We start from the raw sequence: 16,191 nt of genomic DNA, 5'->3' as shown, positions 1-16,191 counted from the left end.
TACATTCTAACTTCAGTTATGTAGCTCCTTTGCTGAAGTCTAGAGTGATGACACCTCCCGCATGTATCAATCTAGGGCTGCCATACCTCCGGGGCGTTCGTCTGGTTCGAGATACAATCTCTGGATGTTCACTTTGTTAGCAGACACAGAGATCTTATCAACGATCAGATCTCAAGGGATCGTTATGAACAAGATTTTGCCTTTCTATGTTCAGAAAACTCTTGCTGAGAAAAAATAAGTACTATACCTCAGAATTGAGCAGAACTCGGAGGAGGTGCATGTCAGTATTAGTAAACCGTAACTGAAAATGTAGCGACGAATGTTCAATGTGAAAAAGTTAGCTGTAGGTTTCAAATCAAGAAATACCACCATCTAAGACTGAATTTTTTTTATTTCCTATAAACAAGGAGCAAAATTACAAATTCGACTCAGGCACAAACAGGACATTCGCATATATGTGTACATCAGTTTGTTTGGTTTTTTTTTCATTTAATAATATACAGAAAGTTTGTCCACAGAAAAAATTACCGTAATCCATGTCAGTTGGTCAGAATTTGGTCACGTGATTTGTAGCCTTATATCTATCTGTGGAAGAGTCACTTTTTCATTTGCAAAAGGCACTGGTCATATCATATCATATCATATCATATCATATCATATCATATCATATCATATCACTTGGTGTGGGCAGTTTTGTTCTCTGAAAGGAAGGCAAAGGAAAGTCAACAAATCTCATCCAACGCCAGCTTCTGATCGGATTACCTTCGATGGCGTTGGAATACACTTTTCAAGTAGTAGTGCGGCTCGAAGATTGTCACATCACTGTAACAGACAACTTGGCATAACAAAGGCGAATGAATACTTCCGCCGCATACCGCGTTGAGATACAGTCTTTCGGCGTTACTAAACCTATATCCACAAGTGTTGGACAAAAAGACCCATTGATACGTACAAAGGTAAAGATTCTTGTGCATCATTCTCAGTCTCATAAAACAGCAGTAAAAGCGTGGTATCTTATCAGTCGTCTTCATTTTACAAAAATATTGTAAATCACCACATTTTGGCAATAAAAGTTGAATAAGCTTATGTGGTGTTGAAAGTGTTGGAGTACGGTTGGAAGATCGTCGGTCTTTACTCATTCGTCAATACAAGTTCCTGATTGGTCGCGATTGGCCAATAGGCTGGAGCTTCTCAAATAACCTTGGTTCGTTGTAATTCCTAAGCTGATTGGCCCTTTAATGTTTTAGAATGAGATGATAACGTTCCCAGAGTCTTCATTTTACACGCAATATGTCACAATTAATATCCGATTGGTCTTGGAGGTAGTCAATGGATCAAGCGACATCTTTACAAAACGGTTACAAGTCTTATTACAGAGATTTAAGCAGACCGGATGAAAAAATAAAACGCCGAATGAAAATATCCGATTTTCCAAGAATTAGATCAAATATTTAGTTTCCGGTACACACATTGCAATAACAACATACATCCTTGATAATTTGATTCGCGCCCCTCGAGAGCACATTAAATACCCTGTTATTGACCCGAACAGTCAGAGGAAAGAAGAACATTTGAAGCGGTTGGGAGAAAGTTCACAGAACATGGAGGCGAAAAGTACGTAACCATGGTTTCAAAAGATGTTGCAAGGATATGGCCAGAGGATTTTTATAAAATGTGAAGGATGAAGTAAACGTTAATGCAACTCGACTTACCAACAGAAGAGTACGATTTTATCTTTGGGTTATTTTTACGATTCATAGAATTCGAAGTGGTGTTTTCATTTGAGTGGGAACTGCCAGGTGTAAAGGTGTAGACGCTTCGAAACCGCTTAAGCCTTGAGTCGGTGGTCGACAAAGGTGTTTCAAGGTTTAGATTGAAAAATCATAAGTTATTCTGATCACGTTTCATTTCGTAATCCCATAACATGAATGCACTTTGCTACAAATCCGACTCCTTCGCTTATGGACTGTAAATGCAATACATGCGCATGTAAGACGATTCGAGATATTAAACCATTTCAGATAATTGCCTTTGGAAGCAAATAGGAAATCTACATAATTGCTATTTTTTTATTCTTCTCGCATATTCTATCAAGTCTTATATAGAGCTGATATAAATGATACTCGCAACCGATAGGAATAAAGTCAAACAAAATGATTCCAAACCCATTCAATAATCCAAAACGAGTTCAAATCGTATGAAGTGCAACGTGCTATAGAATTACAGGAGTTTACACATCTGACAACACCTAGCTTTATCGTTATCAAAAATAAACCTCCGACATTGTGTTGGAAATTCGTGATCGAATAATCATATTGTCACTCAAGGAAATGTAAATTGCATCGTGTTCAAAGAAACGTATTAATATATATTCATCATGTATGGTGGACCAAGTGATCACAGCGGCATTTGAAGTACAAGACCAATGGTCGTTGAAAAAGTGCAGAACACGAAAAGGATAAGGAAAGCCCTGTCGATAACCCTTGCGACCTGTTTCCATTCTTTGTGGAGTTCCTCCTCCAGCACCTGGTCGTTGTATCGTCCGACCAATTCATCGAGCTGCGAGGAGATCTGGCGCAATATTCTGACTAGCTGCCTGTTGCTTTCCAGATAGACCTGATCAAAGCGGCGAAGGTGATCAAGGCTACCGTCATCCGGGTATTTGTCGTGAATGCGATTCGGGCGGCGCTGTCCGTTCTCAGCGATGGTGTTTCTGTGCCCGACGATATCGTTAAAGTTCGTGAAGACTTTCTCGAGCCGTATGTCTTCACTTTTGTGTTTGGCTTTCCGCTTGCTCGCCAAAAGCGACACTGTGTCCACAGTCCTTTCCCGCTCTTTTTTGTTGTGCCTGTGCGCGTTCACGCTGAAGTTCGCGTTCTCCCTCTTTTCCTGCAGAAACGGCGTAGGCTCCATCCGTATGCACAGTGCTTTTCCCAGCCAACCGAAGGCGAGCCGGTGAAGCCAGGGCGGAACTTCGTGCCAGCCAGGATTACGGTGATAGAAGTTCAAAACAATCACAGTCATGGCTGTCGACAAGGACACCAATATCATGGTAATGACGTAATATTGGACTGAAATGAAAGAAAACTGTTAAATGCAGCAACTGTTTGTAAAGACAGACTGTATTATTTTAAGGGCCCTGGTGTCTGCGTCTTTACGCATTTTTAATTCACAAGATATATCGTCCAATTTTACTCTCACTGGATATGAGATGTATCAGTGTCAATACCAAAGCTGACCTCTGAGTAACTTGCAAACATCGGGCATATTCAAATTTTAACTGTCAGTTTAACAGTACCCGACATGCTCACTTCCGTGCTTTTATAACATAGTGTCTGCCTATAAACTTTATTGCAAGGGGGTATGATGGACACATTAGGTTTTGTGTTATTACACTTATTAAGCATATAATGTCCATATTTTAGCAGAAGCTATATTTTTGGCGGCTATGTTCTTCGATTAAGCCTACGATGTTGTCTGCACATTAACATATAGCTACAGTACTCTTAAAATTCTGTACTGCCAAGTAAATACACATTTCATAGTAGGTACACACGACACAACATGTAGTTTGGGAATAAAATCACGACAGAATTGTCACAGTCGCCCATATTTGGGCTCTAGAAAGGAAAAAGTCGCAATTTCTTCTCATCCAGGTTTACGTAATTTGAGAAGTCGGCCATATTGATAGGAGCCTACAAAACGTCATCAAAATTGCAGAGTGGGCGACAGAGTGGACATGAATATCAAGAAAACGATGACTCAAAGTCTGATCTCCAGCTGCAATACCGTGCATGATGGGTATTGTTTAAACCAGATGAGGTATATGACAACAATAGCAACATTCTACTACGAGTAAAATGATGCGCCTAATGAAGTCTCCGATAGTACACATTCATGCACCGTTTTTTATCATTGTTTATAGTTTATTGTAAACTTAATGTACACAGTTAGTTAAATGTGATCTGTCACGTATTCAACATAGAGATAACCACAGAGATAAACTAGCATGGCGACTTTTTCATTCTAACTCTGACCTTGTCTTTGGTTAGTTCTGTTTAATTGCTAAATTTAAATGCCGGTAGCTATATTTTTTGCGGTTTTTTTTCACTATTTTTGTTTATGATATCAACTATAGTTTTTTGCTCTTCTCCACAAAGCTATACGGCATTGTTATCGTTAACAAGTGAATTCTGGTACCGACTAGAATTTAAATGCAAACAATAACTAACAGTGCATCATCGACGTTGTACTGGCAAGATAAAATTACAGTAGGTGTTTTAATATGCTTTGGGGAGTACAACAAGAACATACAATTGACATACAAAACAAAAATAGTGAAAATATCAATAAACGTTCCAGCTGCAGGCCTTTTGAGGAGAATGTGATGCAAAGTAGAATGCTATTGATCCTCCCTATTTGGAAAAAAGGACTAACCATAGTATCCTAACGATATTTCAGAGAGATTCGAGAACATAATAAACGAATGAAGTTCGCAGTCGGTTCACCATTCGATTCCTAATCGATATTCGATTGAGGTTATACCACAGTGGGATGCAGGAAGTGCAGGTAGCGATCCTTTTAATGATATCTGTGATCTTTCTTTCTGGTCATTAGAACATGACGAGATGTTGACTGACCTTATCCCCTGATAAGGTCAACACGGTATCTCATTAGGCAGTGTTTTATGGACAAACAGTAGTGGTCATGTAATCACGGGTTGCGACTGAAGTGTTCAGCCTTAAAAGGAGAGGAGACCATTGGTAGAAAATACACATCTTTATTTGAAATATCGCAGATATCATTCAAAGAATCGATACCTGAACTTCCTACATCGCTTGTGGGTATGAAGTTGCAATCAACTAAAGAGTAATACTTTTTTTCTTCTTAGACAATTAGGTGAAATTAGTTTTTTTTCATTTTCATAATTTGCGCGAATGCACTACGCGTTGGAAAAGATACCATAGGATCCGTTACAGTACCTATACAGCACAGCACTGGAAAGTGCCATAGCGAAGATTTGACGAACACACACAAGCTAACTGCAAACAAAGATACCCTTTCATCTATAAACTACATGATTTGTAGTCCTGTCGACAATTTGTTAAAACTATGTACACAATATAATGTCATACAATGTAGGAAGTTTCTGCTTCGTAACCAAGTTACTGACGATAAAAAAGCCTACCATGGCAACAAGTCGACACATGCAGCTATGGACGTCAGAGGGCGTGATAGGTAGTGAATTAAACGCAATCAAAACCCACACTGACTTTTTAATCTCTTCCTCATTTAGACTGCATGACATTACTGACATATCATATTCCTATGAGATCGAAGGCATCAAATTTCCAATTTTCCCATCGGGGCATTCGAAAAGAGCTACATTACTTACCCGACAACAAACTCATTAGGGTGGATTCGTTTTGATTGGATGAGAGTTTGCATAATTAATGACCATTTCAGCGATTTAAGTTACATAGCATAGTGTGAGAGGGCTAAGCCAAGCACATTTATTCAAATGATCTTTGTATATTTCTTTACTCGCACTCACATGTTTACAAATAAGTATGTCGGCAAGGACATGTCACTAACAAAGTACAAATCCGCACTTTGTTGGACTCGGAAAATGTCTACTAGTAATATTTCATAGAAATGGCGAGACAGGCTTTTAATATTAATTGCTCATTAGAGGCTTATTGAATGTCTATTAGGAGAAAACTCCAGCTGACAGACGACAATAAGTCTCATAAAACTCTGGCAGTTGTAATTTTTGATATGTTTTCCAGTATAATTTCTTTCTGTTTGTAAACCACCGTTAATTTTTAACCACTAAACATTTGTGGAAGGATAGTTTAAAACTTGTAAACACGGCCTGTAGTGTGTATTGGTTGATTTTTTCATTTAGTCGTGACTAGAATTCATTTATCGACAATAGTTGTTTATCGTATACAGAGCGTTGTGTTCGCAACGCTGTGGCTATTTGTTGAGAATTCTTTGTTTGCCGTCCTTCGATTTTTGAAAAACCCACCGGCCAGCCAGGGAAAAAAAACAAATACAGACAAAAAACACAAGTTAATTAACATCACTTCACTTTTTATTTGGTTTCTTTTGGAAAAATAATATTTTTATTCGTAATAGTGTTAACATTGTGTTTGTTTTCTTAATTTTCTCTGAAAACCTACCAGCACGCGGACAGCAAACAAAGAATTTTATTTAAAGCCCCTAAGGCCAGATAAAAGAAATACTCGTTTCCTATACCCGACCTACCCTATGTAAAAACCCCCGACATTAAAGCATGATTTTGCCTAAATTTGCTGTTTTGTTATGGGTCACACCGATATGAAAATTTAAAAAGTTCCTGACCGACCTACCCTATTTGAAGGGGGCTTGTTGTTCCCCTTACGCCTAATATTTAATATTTCAACCCCCAAAAAGTGTTTGTTTCATGGAAGAAAACAAATGAAAATATAATTTTCATTATTGCCCCATGTAATGTAAAGATCACCGATTTTGTTTAAAGGTATGCAGTCACCTGTAATCTAAATATGCCCATATATGGTCAAAGGGGCGTTCCTTGGTATTCAAAATGCCCACGTGAGGGCGCTGTTTTTTAAAAAGCGGCCACCCGCTTAAAATCTGTGATTGGTTAGATTTTCTCTTTTCATGGTAACTGTGGCGAAATTGGAACAGGTGACCGAATACCTTTAACGCAAGGAAAGTCACACCAACGAACTTACCTATGAGCGGGATTGTGTCTGACGTAGGGGGCATGAACTCCGATGCTAACAACAGAAAGACGGTCAACGACAGCAGAATAGTGATATCCAGCGTCACCTTTTCGCCCGAGTCGCACGGAAGGTAAAATCCAAGAACGGTGACGGCGAAGATCAACGCGCAGGGCACAATCAAATTCAACACGTAGAACAACGGTCTCCGGTGAAGATCCATGGTCACCGTAATCTCCGTGAACGGCGTGCGGGGGTCGTCCAGGTGGTCGTAGAACGACGTGTTGCGGGATATGTTCAGCCCGTCGAGGTCCCATTCACCGTTGTCCACGAAGTAGGAGATATTCCCCATACCCACCTTCATGTCGATAAAGAACTGTGGGTACTGCCAGGAGCCGAAGACCAGGGTACACTGCTGCCGGTCGAAGGGAAACAGTCGAATATCGATCTTGCAAAAGCTCTTCAAGATGACGGACGCACTCCAATCAACATGGCCGTCGTTGCGAACGATCATCAACGCCTTGTCCATAAAATTCTCCCACCTGGTATCAGCACTAAAAAGGAATAAGAATCGTTGACAAAAATGGAATATGATAATATCATTTTACGATACTGATTACCCAAAGTCATAAAATACTGAGGTGTTTTACCCCAACGTTAACACGTTCACAATGCACTTCTACGATGGTAATTTCATGTGATTTCAGTTTTAAATGTAACGAAAAAGAAATATATAATAGGTGACGAAGTCATCGAAATCTTCGCCTGTAAGGTTACTTTATTATTTAGAAACCGATAATTCGTCTCTGATATTATAGACCAGAAAAAAGTGTAATGTTTACACTAATCGCTTAGTCACGTTATCGCTCGAACTCTTGTGGAAATCAGGCGAAAACCGTTCTTCGGTAATCTTTTCTCTGTCGTTCTTTCTTGACTCGAGATCGATGCAAATATATCTTCATTTTGGGTTTTGCACACGCCCTAAGGCATACTGCACGATTTATTAGACAGTCTTCCGTAAGACGTTTGACATTTTCGGTTACAGCAAAGTAGAAACGCGGTGGTTCCAATCACGCTTCTTCGAAAACTAGGTACTAATAGGACGGGAGAGGTTTTGAAAAGCTCGTTATTCCTTCCGTGAGACGTGGGAGGTACATGCAATTTCAAAATTGATATTTGGATACTTCTGCGCGCAGTCGACGGGGAAGTGAAATGAGATGGTTGCAGTCGTGACCATCCTTTCAGACTACGCTGGTTGTTCACTATGCTGGGATGGGAATTTATGAACTTTTGGCTTCTTGATGTCGGCAACTGCTCACGACGGAAGACATTACCCAGCTTTACCGGCTGAGGTATGAACTTGGTGGTGTTTTCTTGTAGAATTCATAATGACTTGAAATGTATAAGCATGCATTTGTTTGTTGACATTGGTTATGTACGCGAGGTCAATTCTTTTTTCTCCATCGAAAGACGTGTGGACCATTGGTTAAACGATGAACCTGACAAAAAGCATGTCCCCTCCAACCCCACCCCAACCCATTCCCCCCATTGAGGGAGCTGTCATTATTTACGGCCTAGGGGTCGGAGGAATGTGAGGGGTCACTCAAAAAATTGAAAGCTAACAGGGGGTTGCTCAAAAATGTCAAGAGAAAGAAGGGGTTACTCAATTTTTCGTGCAAAATGAATTGAAACACCTCTCAGATTGCATCATTTCACACCGCAATTTCTCAATTTTTTTATTCAAGAGGGGGTCACGAGACGGGAGACACCTCCTCTCGCACACCCCTCTTGGGGTATTCTGACAGTTTACTTATTAAAACACAAACTAAAAAACCCCTCTCATATTGCACCAGATTGCACCATTGCACACATCAATTTCTTAAATTTTTACACACAGCCTCACAGGAGAGGATACAACTTCCTCTGACACTTTCCCCCTCAGCCTCCCGCATGTACCCCCGCCTGTACTTTCAAAGTCTGCCCTACCAGATATCTTTATAGTAGAAATCCTGCCATGATACCCATCCAAATTAAACTTTATAGTTAGATACTGGTTATAGCGTGAACTTTTATATCTACCTTTTTACTGTGACTTGGAATATCATTTTGTTGGTTTAACCTTTTTCAACTGCCATGAGATAACTGATGATTATCTAGCAGGGTTCACCGGGATATGGAGGGTTTTTACATTTGCTGTATTTTTGTAAATTTTACAAATACATCTCTTGATATTTAACTTTTCTAAGTGAGGGTCAGTCAAAATTTGTAGGTTAGAGAGTGGTGTAACTCAAAGTCATCAGGGTTCGAGGTGGGTGTACTCGAAATTTCAGTTTCTGATGTAATTCCTTCGACCCCCAGGCCGTAAATAATGACGGCTCCCTAAGTAGAGGCTCGGAGTCCACAACAGCCTGATAGGCGTCGGGATTTGATCACAAAATATGTATAAAAACAAATGCACAAATATCAATAAATGTCTTATCGTTTATACTAGTCGGATCAACAATGTCACTCAATAACCTTAGAAACGAAACTTCTGAACAGAGCAGAGGTAATGACGTCACGTTAAATTTCTTGATTGTCAGACACACACGTCATGTAGAATTAATCTTTGTTGAAAAAATTGGTGACTGATGTAAGTCGCACAGTAATTTCTGTCGATTCACCTGATATCAGTTCCAATCATCTCTTTATCACACACAGAATGTTCATACCTTCAAACAAATCGGGAAAAAGATGCAACACCGCCTTCGAGGTGAAAGGTCAAAATACAGTGACAAATGGAAGTTCGGAACAGAATCATCGTTCAGTGGTTTAACGTTTCAATTGCAGTCTCAAGTCACTATTTCCACATTTTTCCGATGAAAAGTTTTCACTTTAAGCGATAAACAATTTCCTTACTCGAAATTATGACGTGATAATTCAGTTTGCCGGAAACATAGGCTTTTTGAAGATGCTTTCACGGTTGCAGAGCGCTAAATGTAAGGTTCTTCAATGTCCTTTTGTTATAGTTGGTTGTCAGTATAAGCTCTGCCAACTGCATCGAAAACAGTGGATGCACAGGCGTTCGTAGGGTTGGTAGTCTGCTTAAAGGGCCGGAGAGGCAACTAGTATACGCAATCGATAGATCGAGCAGAGGATCGATGAACAAAGCGGACTACCCAGCCCACAAACGCCTGTGTGCGGATGTATAGCCAACGTGTTGGCGAGCTGCCACATTCAACACATCATCACGGCGCAACTACGTCACTCGATCTCGACTAAAACACGTTTCCAGAAGTGAACTTTCCATTACATGACATCATTATATGTGATAATTATTTGCCAAATTACTTCACCAAACTTTTTATTGAAAATTGACGATGATTACAAAAACGCCACAAACTATGTAAAAATTTGCACATTTATGACGGCAGATATGGGACATAGAGGAAAACTAAAGAGAACAGTGGTCACCATGTAAAATCTGGCACTCAGAAGAAACAAAGTACCAAAAATTTACCGCTACTTGATGGCCGCAATCCCTGTGTAAACTCTATGGAGAAAAACTGAATTTTCGATTTCACAACAACAAGCCTGTGAAAACTTTGTTTATTCAATGATCTTCAAAATGAGCTTCCACAAATGGTTGACAAAAATGTCCTTCGAATGTAAGACTCCGAATATCCTTCTCAGAGGCGCATTCTTCTTTAAGAGACTGGATCTTTCTTTATAGACAACTAAAGAACTATGTATAGATGCGATTTATATCGTAGCTGTCTTCAAGTCATCATATTCATACGCATTCGGCGGCCGCAATCGCTATATTTGGGCAAATATCATATTTCACGTAGTCGAGGGCAGATATCAAGTATAAAGGGGAGAAGGTAGGACCGGGGAAGTGTCTGCTTTGCTGACACCACATAGTGAAGATAAAAATAAAGGATTAAAAACGACAAAGACTAGACTAAAAAAACTTACTTGTTGTATAGGGTGATATCCGGTAACCATATATGGGATGTTGGCAGCCAAATATGGTCAACACCGCCATAGTGGCTGGTTTTCCACTGTAAGTATTCATCTACCCACCACTGAAGGACAAAAGACAAGAAAACGGTTGAAGAGTAGAAAGTGCATAAATGTACTTCCTGAATAGGGAACCTTCTTTAACAGGATGAACGTGATAAAGATCGACACTTGTACAACAAAATTAATCTCTATGGAGAGGTGCTTTTTAATTCACAAGCTCTGCTTTTTTATCCTCTGAAGGTAGGTCTTGGTTCCCGAGACAATCTCAATGTCGTTTGCACGGCAAAACTCAGTGCTGTCCGAGTTCCAAGGTTGAAGACACAAAGGATTAATTTCGTCGAGGCGTACTTTGATACAACGTACCATTGTTATCCAAGCGTTGACTGTCATTCTTTGCTCCTTTTCATCCTGCCGAAGAGAAAAAAAGACGAGGCATCATTTGCCCTGTAATACGTTTAAGGATCGCGGAAATGGCTCAAGGTACCTTTCTGAACAGGGATCATTCATTCTGCACGCCAGGAAAAAGCCACTTGAAGCGCAATGTCACATGGAGCCCGTTTTCATGTTTTCCTGGATAATGTTAATAATGTATGGTTTTCTCTGGTGAAGTTCATTTCGGTTTAAGGCGGGTATAAATTAGACAAAGATTATTTTAAAGATGTAATTTAGAACTACCAAAATTCTGAAAATAGACGAAGTACACTGTGTTTACTTTATTCCATTTCTGAGCCATAACCGAACAAGGGAACACAAACTTTCTAAAATTATGCTCCCCCCTCTCTCTCTCTCTCTCTTCCCCCGTCGACTATCCAACTCATTAACCCTTGTACACGAATTCTGACAAATTTAAAAGTAGATATCATTCCTACATTAAGGTCACGAGCCAAAACCAATGAACGAACAAAATGACTGCCACCACAGCTAGGTAGGTATATGACATACCATATTGATTATTTGAGCCGGCCATACACTAAACTCCACCGTGGTGGTGGTGTTCATGTTGTAAACGGGTCGAATGTGAACGCTGTAGTTGGTGAACAGTTTGTTCATCAATCGCCTCTGATCCTCGGATGATAATGTCACGCCAACTGAAAGACGACAGGAAGAACGGACAACAACTGTTAAGGGTGAGTTGATACATCGCTAATCCGACGATAATTTGCCTTGTCAGACAGAGCCAAGTATCGAACAGAAACGCAAGTAGAATATCGACAGTATCGAAGCAGCTGATTCATCTTAACTCACGATAATATACCCTTAAATTGTACATTGTTGTCATTAGCACCAGTTGAACAGCAATAAAGATTAGATCAAAGTTTAGGTATGGCGCCAAAGTGACAGTATCACAGAGACAATATGGATATCGGCACAACAGATTAAGGTATGGGCAGCTCAATGTATATAGAGGAGAATTCAGTTTAACATGGATTGGAGGTAGAAGCTTCTGCCTCCATGATTTTAAGGGGATAGTTCTCAATGCCTCGTTCTCGCATTAGTTGTTGCTGACATATATAATGGTGTTGACTCATTGTTTTCCTTTGAATTTTTCATCATGTTGGCCAATTTGCTTTCAGATAAAGTCGATAAATGACATGCCCCTTTAAGTATTTGAGGGGCAGTGAGCACATTTCCTGCCATATATCGGCGACATGAATGAATTCACGTATTGGATTTAGCGTGTGGTATCTTGGGACAGATAAAATTATCCTGAAAGATATCGTCACATGATATCAGGTGCATCAGTTTTACTAACGGAAGCTTCAAAACAACCGGCACAGGGTGTTTGCTTTTGGTTGCAAGTCCAAAACCGAAATGGAGTTTACGGCGATGGCTCTTGATTCGATTGATACAGAGCTCAGATGAAAAGAGAGCCGTAGCCTCGTTTGAATATATACCTTGAATAAAAGTGAATACAAATAACATAAGCCACTTCATGTGAGCCATGGCGCAGGTTCCGTGGGAGATAGTATCGATGTATCACGTGGTCACGCTACGTCACCGTGTCCAAAATATCCTACTTTGTCCATACTTAGTTCCCCTCATCCATCAACCAAGTCAGGCTGTAGAAAAGTTAAAAAGAAATAGTATACGTGAGTCACATTTGCGACAGAAACATTCTGCCTGAAATAAAAAATCTTGAAAGGAATCCCTCAAGTTCACCACGAAAACAACGCTCAGGAGAGAGGGCGCGAGCGAGTCGGAGTGGAAAGACTTTGAATCTAGGAGCTGCGATGGTGATTCACCGATGAAACATATGATATAATTTTCCAGTAACTCGATAGTACGTAACCTAATGTTACCCACAATTGAGTCAAGGGCAATCAGTCTATCTTTCTTGAGATCCTCTTTTAGCTTGACCCTGCCGCCAGATCGATCTCTGTCCACACGTCTCTTCACCGATGATATACGCGCATATGACAGTTTGAATAAAGTGGAATTACCAAACACGCACAGAGGCGACCACTGCCTAGAGAAAGCATCTCAAGACAGATGATATATATTAACTTTCAATTGGTGCGCTTACCCGAAATCTGTCGGCAGAATATGAAGTTTCTGCATTCGTTGTGTTACAAAATTCATCAGGAAATAAAGGATGATGATAACGATGAGAGAAAAGCGGAAATTGTACAAATACAAACAAGTTGATCCCTTCTTTCGTCTTTCACTTTTGGCATAGCAATTATGTCAAAACTTGAATAGGGAAATGATGGGTGTCATAAGGGATGAACCATTCCATTTTTGGGAGGGGTGGCGGGGTCTTCTTGAAGAGGTGATAAATCTTATTCCCTTATTGAGGAAGTTCATCGTCGAGATACTAGCGTTAGTTTATCCTCACGAATGAATGACCGCGTTGCGGAACAAAATGTAACTATATTTACTTCTTAACAGTGACGGATTTTTATTGCCACATTGAAAATACGACAGACATCTTAGGACTAAGGTTTTTTAATTGCGACAGGTCAAATAATCAGTTGGGCGATGATTGAGTTTAGGACAATTTTGCACTCTCCATCAACCCAGATGGAAACGATGAAGGATATTGAATCGAAATAGAGAACACATGTCAATCAGAATTGAGTATTCGCTCTTCACGGACTGCGATGCAGAGAAATGTGATTTTAACAAGTTATCGTCTTCGCCTCGGGGTATACGGACAACTCCGTGAAATTAACGAGATAGGGTTGGCTATTGCCGAATTCCCTGTAACGACTGTATTATATATATATATTATATATATATATATATATATATATATATATATATATATATATATATATATATATATAATATATAAAATATCTATATATCTATATATATATATATATATATATATATATATATATATATATATATATATATATATATATATATATATATATATATAATATATATATATATATATATACACATTTTGAACTCGTCCAGAACAGACTTGTACCCTTCTGCTACACAGAGGTTAAAAGTTTTTTATGACTGCACAGTAGGCTAATGATGATTTCCTCTAAGCTTTTACAATTTGGTATTTGGTACATGAATACAGCATCGTGAAATCGTCGCTTGTGTAACTTATAGCGCTTTGTTTCTCTTGGGACCACAATGGAAATACGTTTTCAGGTAGGTTTTTTTTTCTGTTGTTTATTTCCTGTATTTTGACATATATATATAATCAAATGTACAGAGATATGGACACCGGCTCATCAATTTTGGGGTTACGCCCATTTCCTTTTCGCTTGAAGTAAACTTATTCAGAACTGACTTTGTGTGTCATTTGCAGCGTGGACTTGATCGGTTATCCACCGTATAGACGCTGAGGTGAAAAACAAATCATTCTCAGACTATCATTAACTTTACCAGTTCATGGTCTTCTTATTCCTCAGTTTCATGCCAATGACCTTTGAAGGTCAATTTCCAAACATACGTATCTGGTTTAATTTAGTTGCAGGGGTGCAGTAGACTGTACGCCTGAGAGAATGACCTTATGTGATGTCAAACGTACCCTTGAGAAATCCTGTGTATTCATGCACGAGTCAAATTCTTCACATTCGCATTTACCTCAGTCTCGAGAAAAGAATCCAACTCAATTCCCCCCCATATTGCCCGCGAGTATGAAAAGTAAATAGTCGCTGCGGCAAAGAGTAGCGTAATTGCATCAGTGTGTGGTTGAGACGAGAATACGAAGGCCATAATATGGTGAGACTGGTGCCATTTACATACCCTGTCCAGATACTCTGACAAAATTAACGGTATTTCGGATTAAATTTCATCGCTAGTGCGGCAAGCCCTTGTTGAAAATGTCACGATTTATAATGCATTTGGGGAAGCCAGGCTTTGTTGAACGCACAATATCCCGTTATTTTATTCACAAAGTTAAAAAACGCCAAAGAAAACCGAGAAGTGATTTTTCTCGCAGGGTTTTCCTATTTGAAAAGACGTATTTTCTGAAGCAAGTCGGAATTTTCGATTGAAGTTATCTATGAGAATCTTTCGAAAATCGACGCTCTATATCTCACAGCTTCAAGGAGACATGTGAAGCAGAAATTCCGAGGAGAAAAATAAGCGAAACTTTTCTATATACGGCGGGGAAAATTCTTTATCCCCGAGGCTATTTCAAAATGTATTTAACCGACATATATGATCTGGAATACTATTAGCGAGCGATCCAAAGCCGTCGTTTCTTCACCATTGACACGGGAAGACGATCTCCTTTAAAGAAGAAACCAGATTAGCGAGTGCAGAAAGACATGGAGAACGACGTGCGTCATCACTTTCGATGGACTCGATAAGCTGCGTCCGAGGCGAGTGTTGTAAATTGACAAACATACAGTGGATGTAAAAGCACACTTCAACTATAGACGTATTACAGAGACCTAAATAAATTAAACCTCGTTTCAGTAGAACCTATTAACACTAACGTGAAGACATGCCATCGACGATATCGAAACGTAGAAATGGATATTTGAAAACACCCGATAAGGGCCGCATTGATAGAGTACAGTATCTCCTTTCTCATACAGACCTTCCCAGGGACACTATCAAAACTTGTCCACGCCGGGTTCTCGCTGTCCTTCGCATTAAGGACGTCAGTCTAATTTTCTGATTGATTTAGAATCCTAACAGCTCCGAAGGCAGCTGCAATTTCTAAATAGGCGTGGATATGCACTTTAAAGAATTGAATGGAGATAGGTCGACTTTGCTGTGGATTGCTCCATTGATAACTTGGCGTTCTGGCTTGCTTTATATTTCCATGCTTACCTAACAAAGCCAGGCGAATACTCAAACAGGGCGCTGAACAAATCACATCTGACATTTAATCTGATTACTTCGACCAATTCAGCTGTGGGTCAAAATTCTAATGGGCGCGGTTCACAAAAAAAGCCGTAAATGGCAGTGTTATGAAGGGTGCATTGAACAGGTCCCCGACTGGGAGAATTCACTCGCTTTTTTCTGGCAAGTATTT

At 39.6% G+C, this 16,191-nt stretch overlaps 1 protein-coding gene across 1 annotated transcript in view; it reads right to left on the bottom strand.

Moving 5' to 3' along the window:
* Nucleotides 1-374: 374 nt before the first annotated feature.
* Nucleotides 375-16,191, bottom strand: part of LOC139140100 (neuronal acetylcholine receptor subunit alpha-10-like) — a 36,968-nt gene continuing 21,151 nt past the window's right edge. The window contains exons 2-7 of the mRNA XM_070709120.1: nt 12,629-12,793; nt 11,676-11,821; nt 11,097-11,141; nt 10,686-10,795; nt 6,741-7,282; nt 375-3,071 (exon numbers count right to left, since the gene is read on the bottom strand). Of these exons, the coding sequence (XP_070565221.1) occupies nt 2,398-3,071; nt 6,741-7,282; nt 10,686-10,795; nt 11,097-11,141; nt 11,676-11,821; nt 12,629-12,677 (1,566 nt within the window). The 5' untranslated portion in view covers nt 12,678-12,793 and the 3' untranslated portion in view covers nt 375-2,397. The remainder of the gene's footprint in view (nt 3,072-6,740; nt 7,283-10,685; nt 10,796-11,096; nt 11,142-11,675; nt 11,822-12,628; nt 12,794-16,191) is intronic.

Source organism: Ptychodera flava, chromosome 9 (assembly GCF_041260155.1).
Source record: "Ptychodera flava strain L36383 chromosome 9, AS_Pfla_20210202, whole genome shotgun sequence".
NCBI lineage: Eukaryota > Metazoa > Hemichordata > Enteropneusta > Ptychoderidae > Ptychodera > Ptychodera flava.
This window is presented reverse-complemented; position numbering and strand designations above follow the sequence as displayed.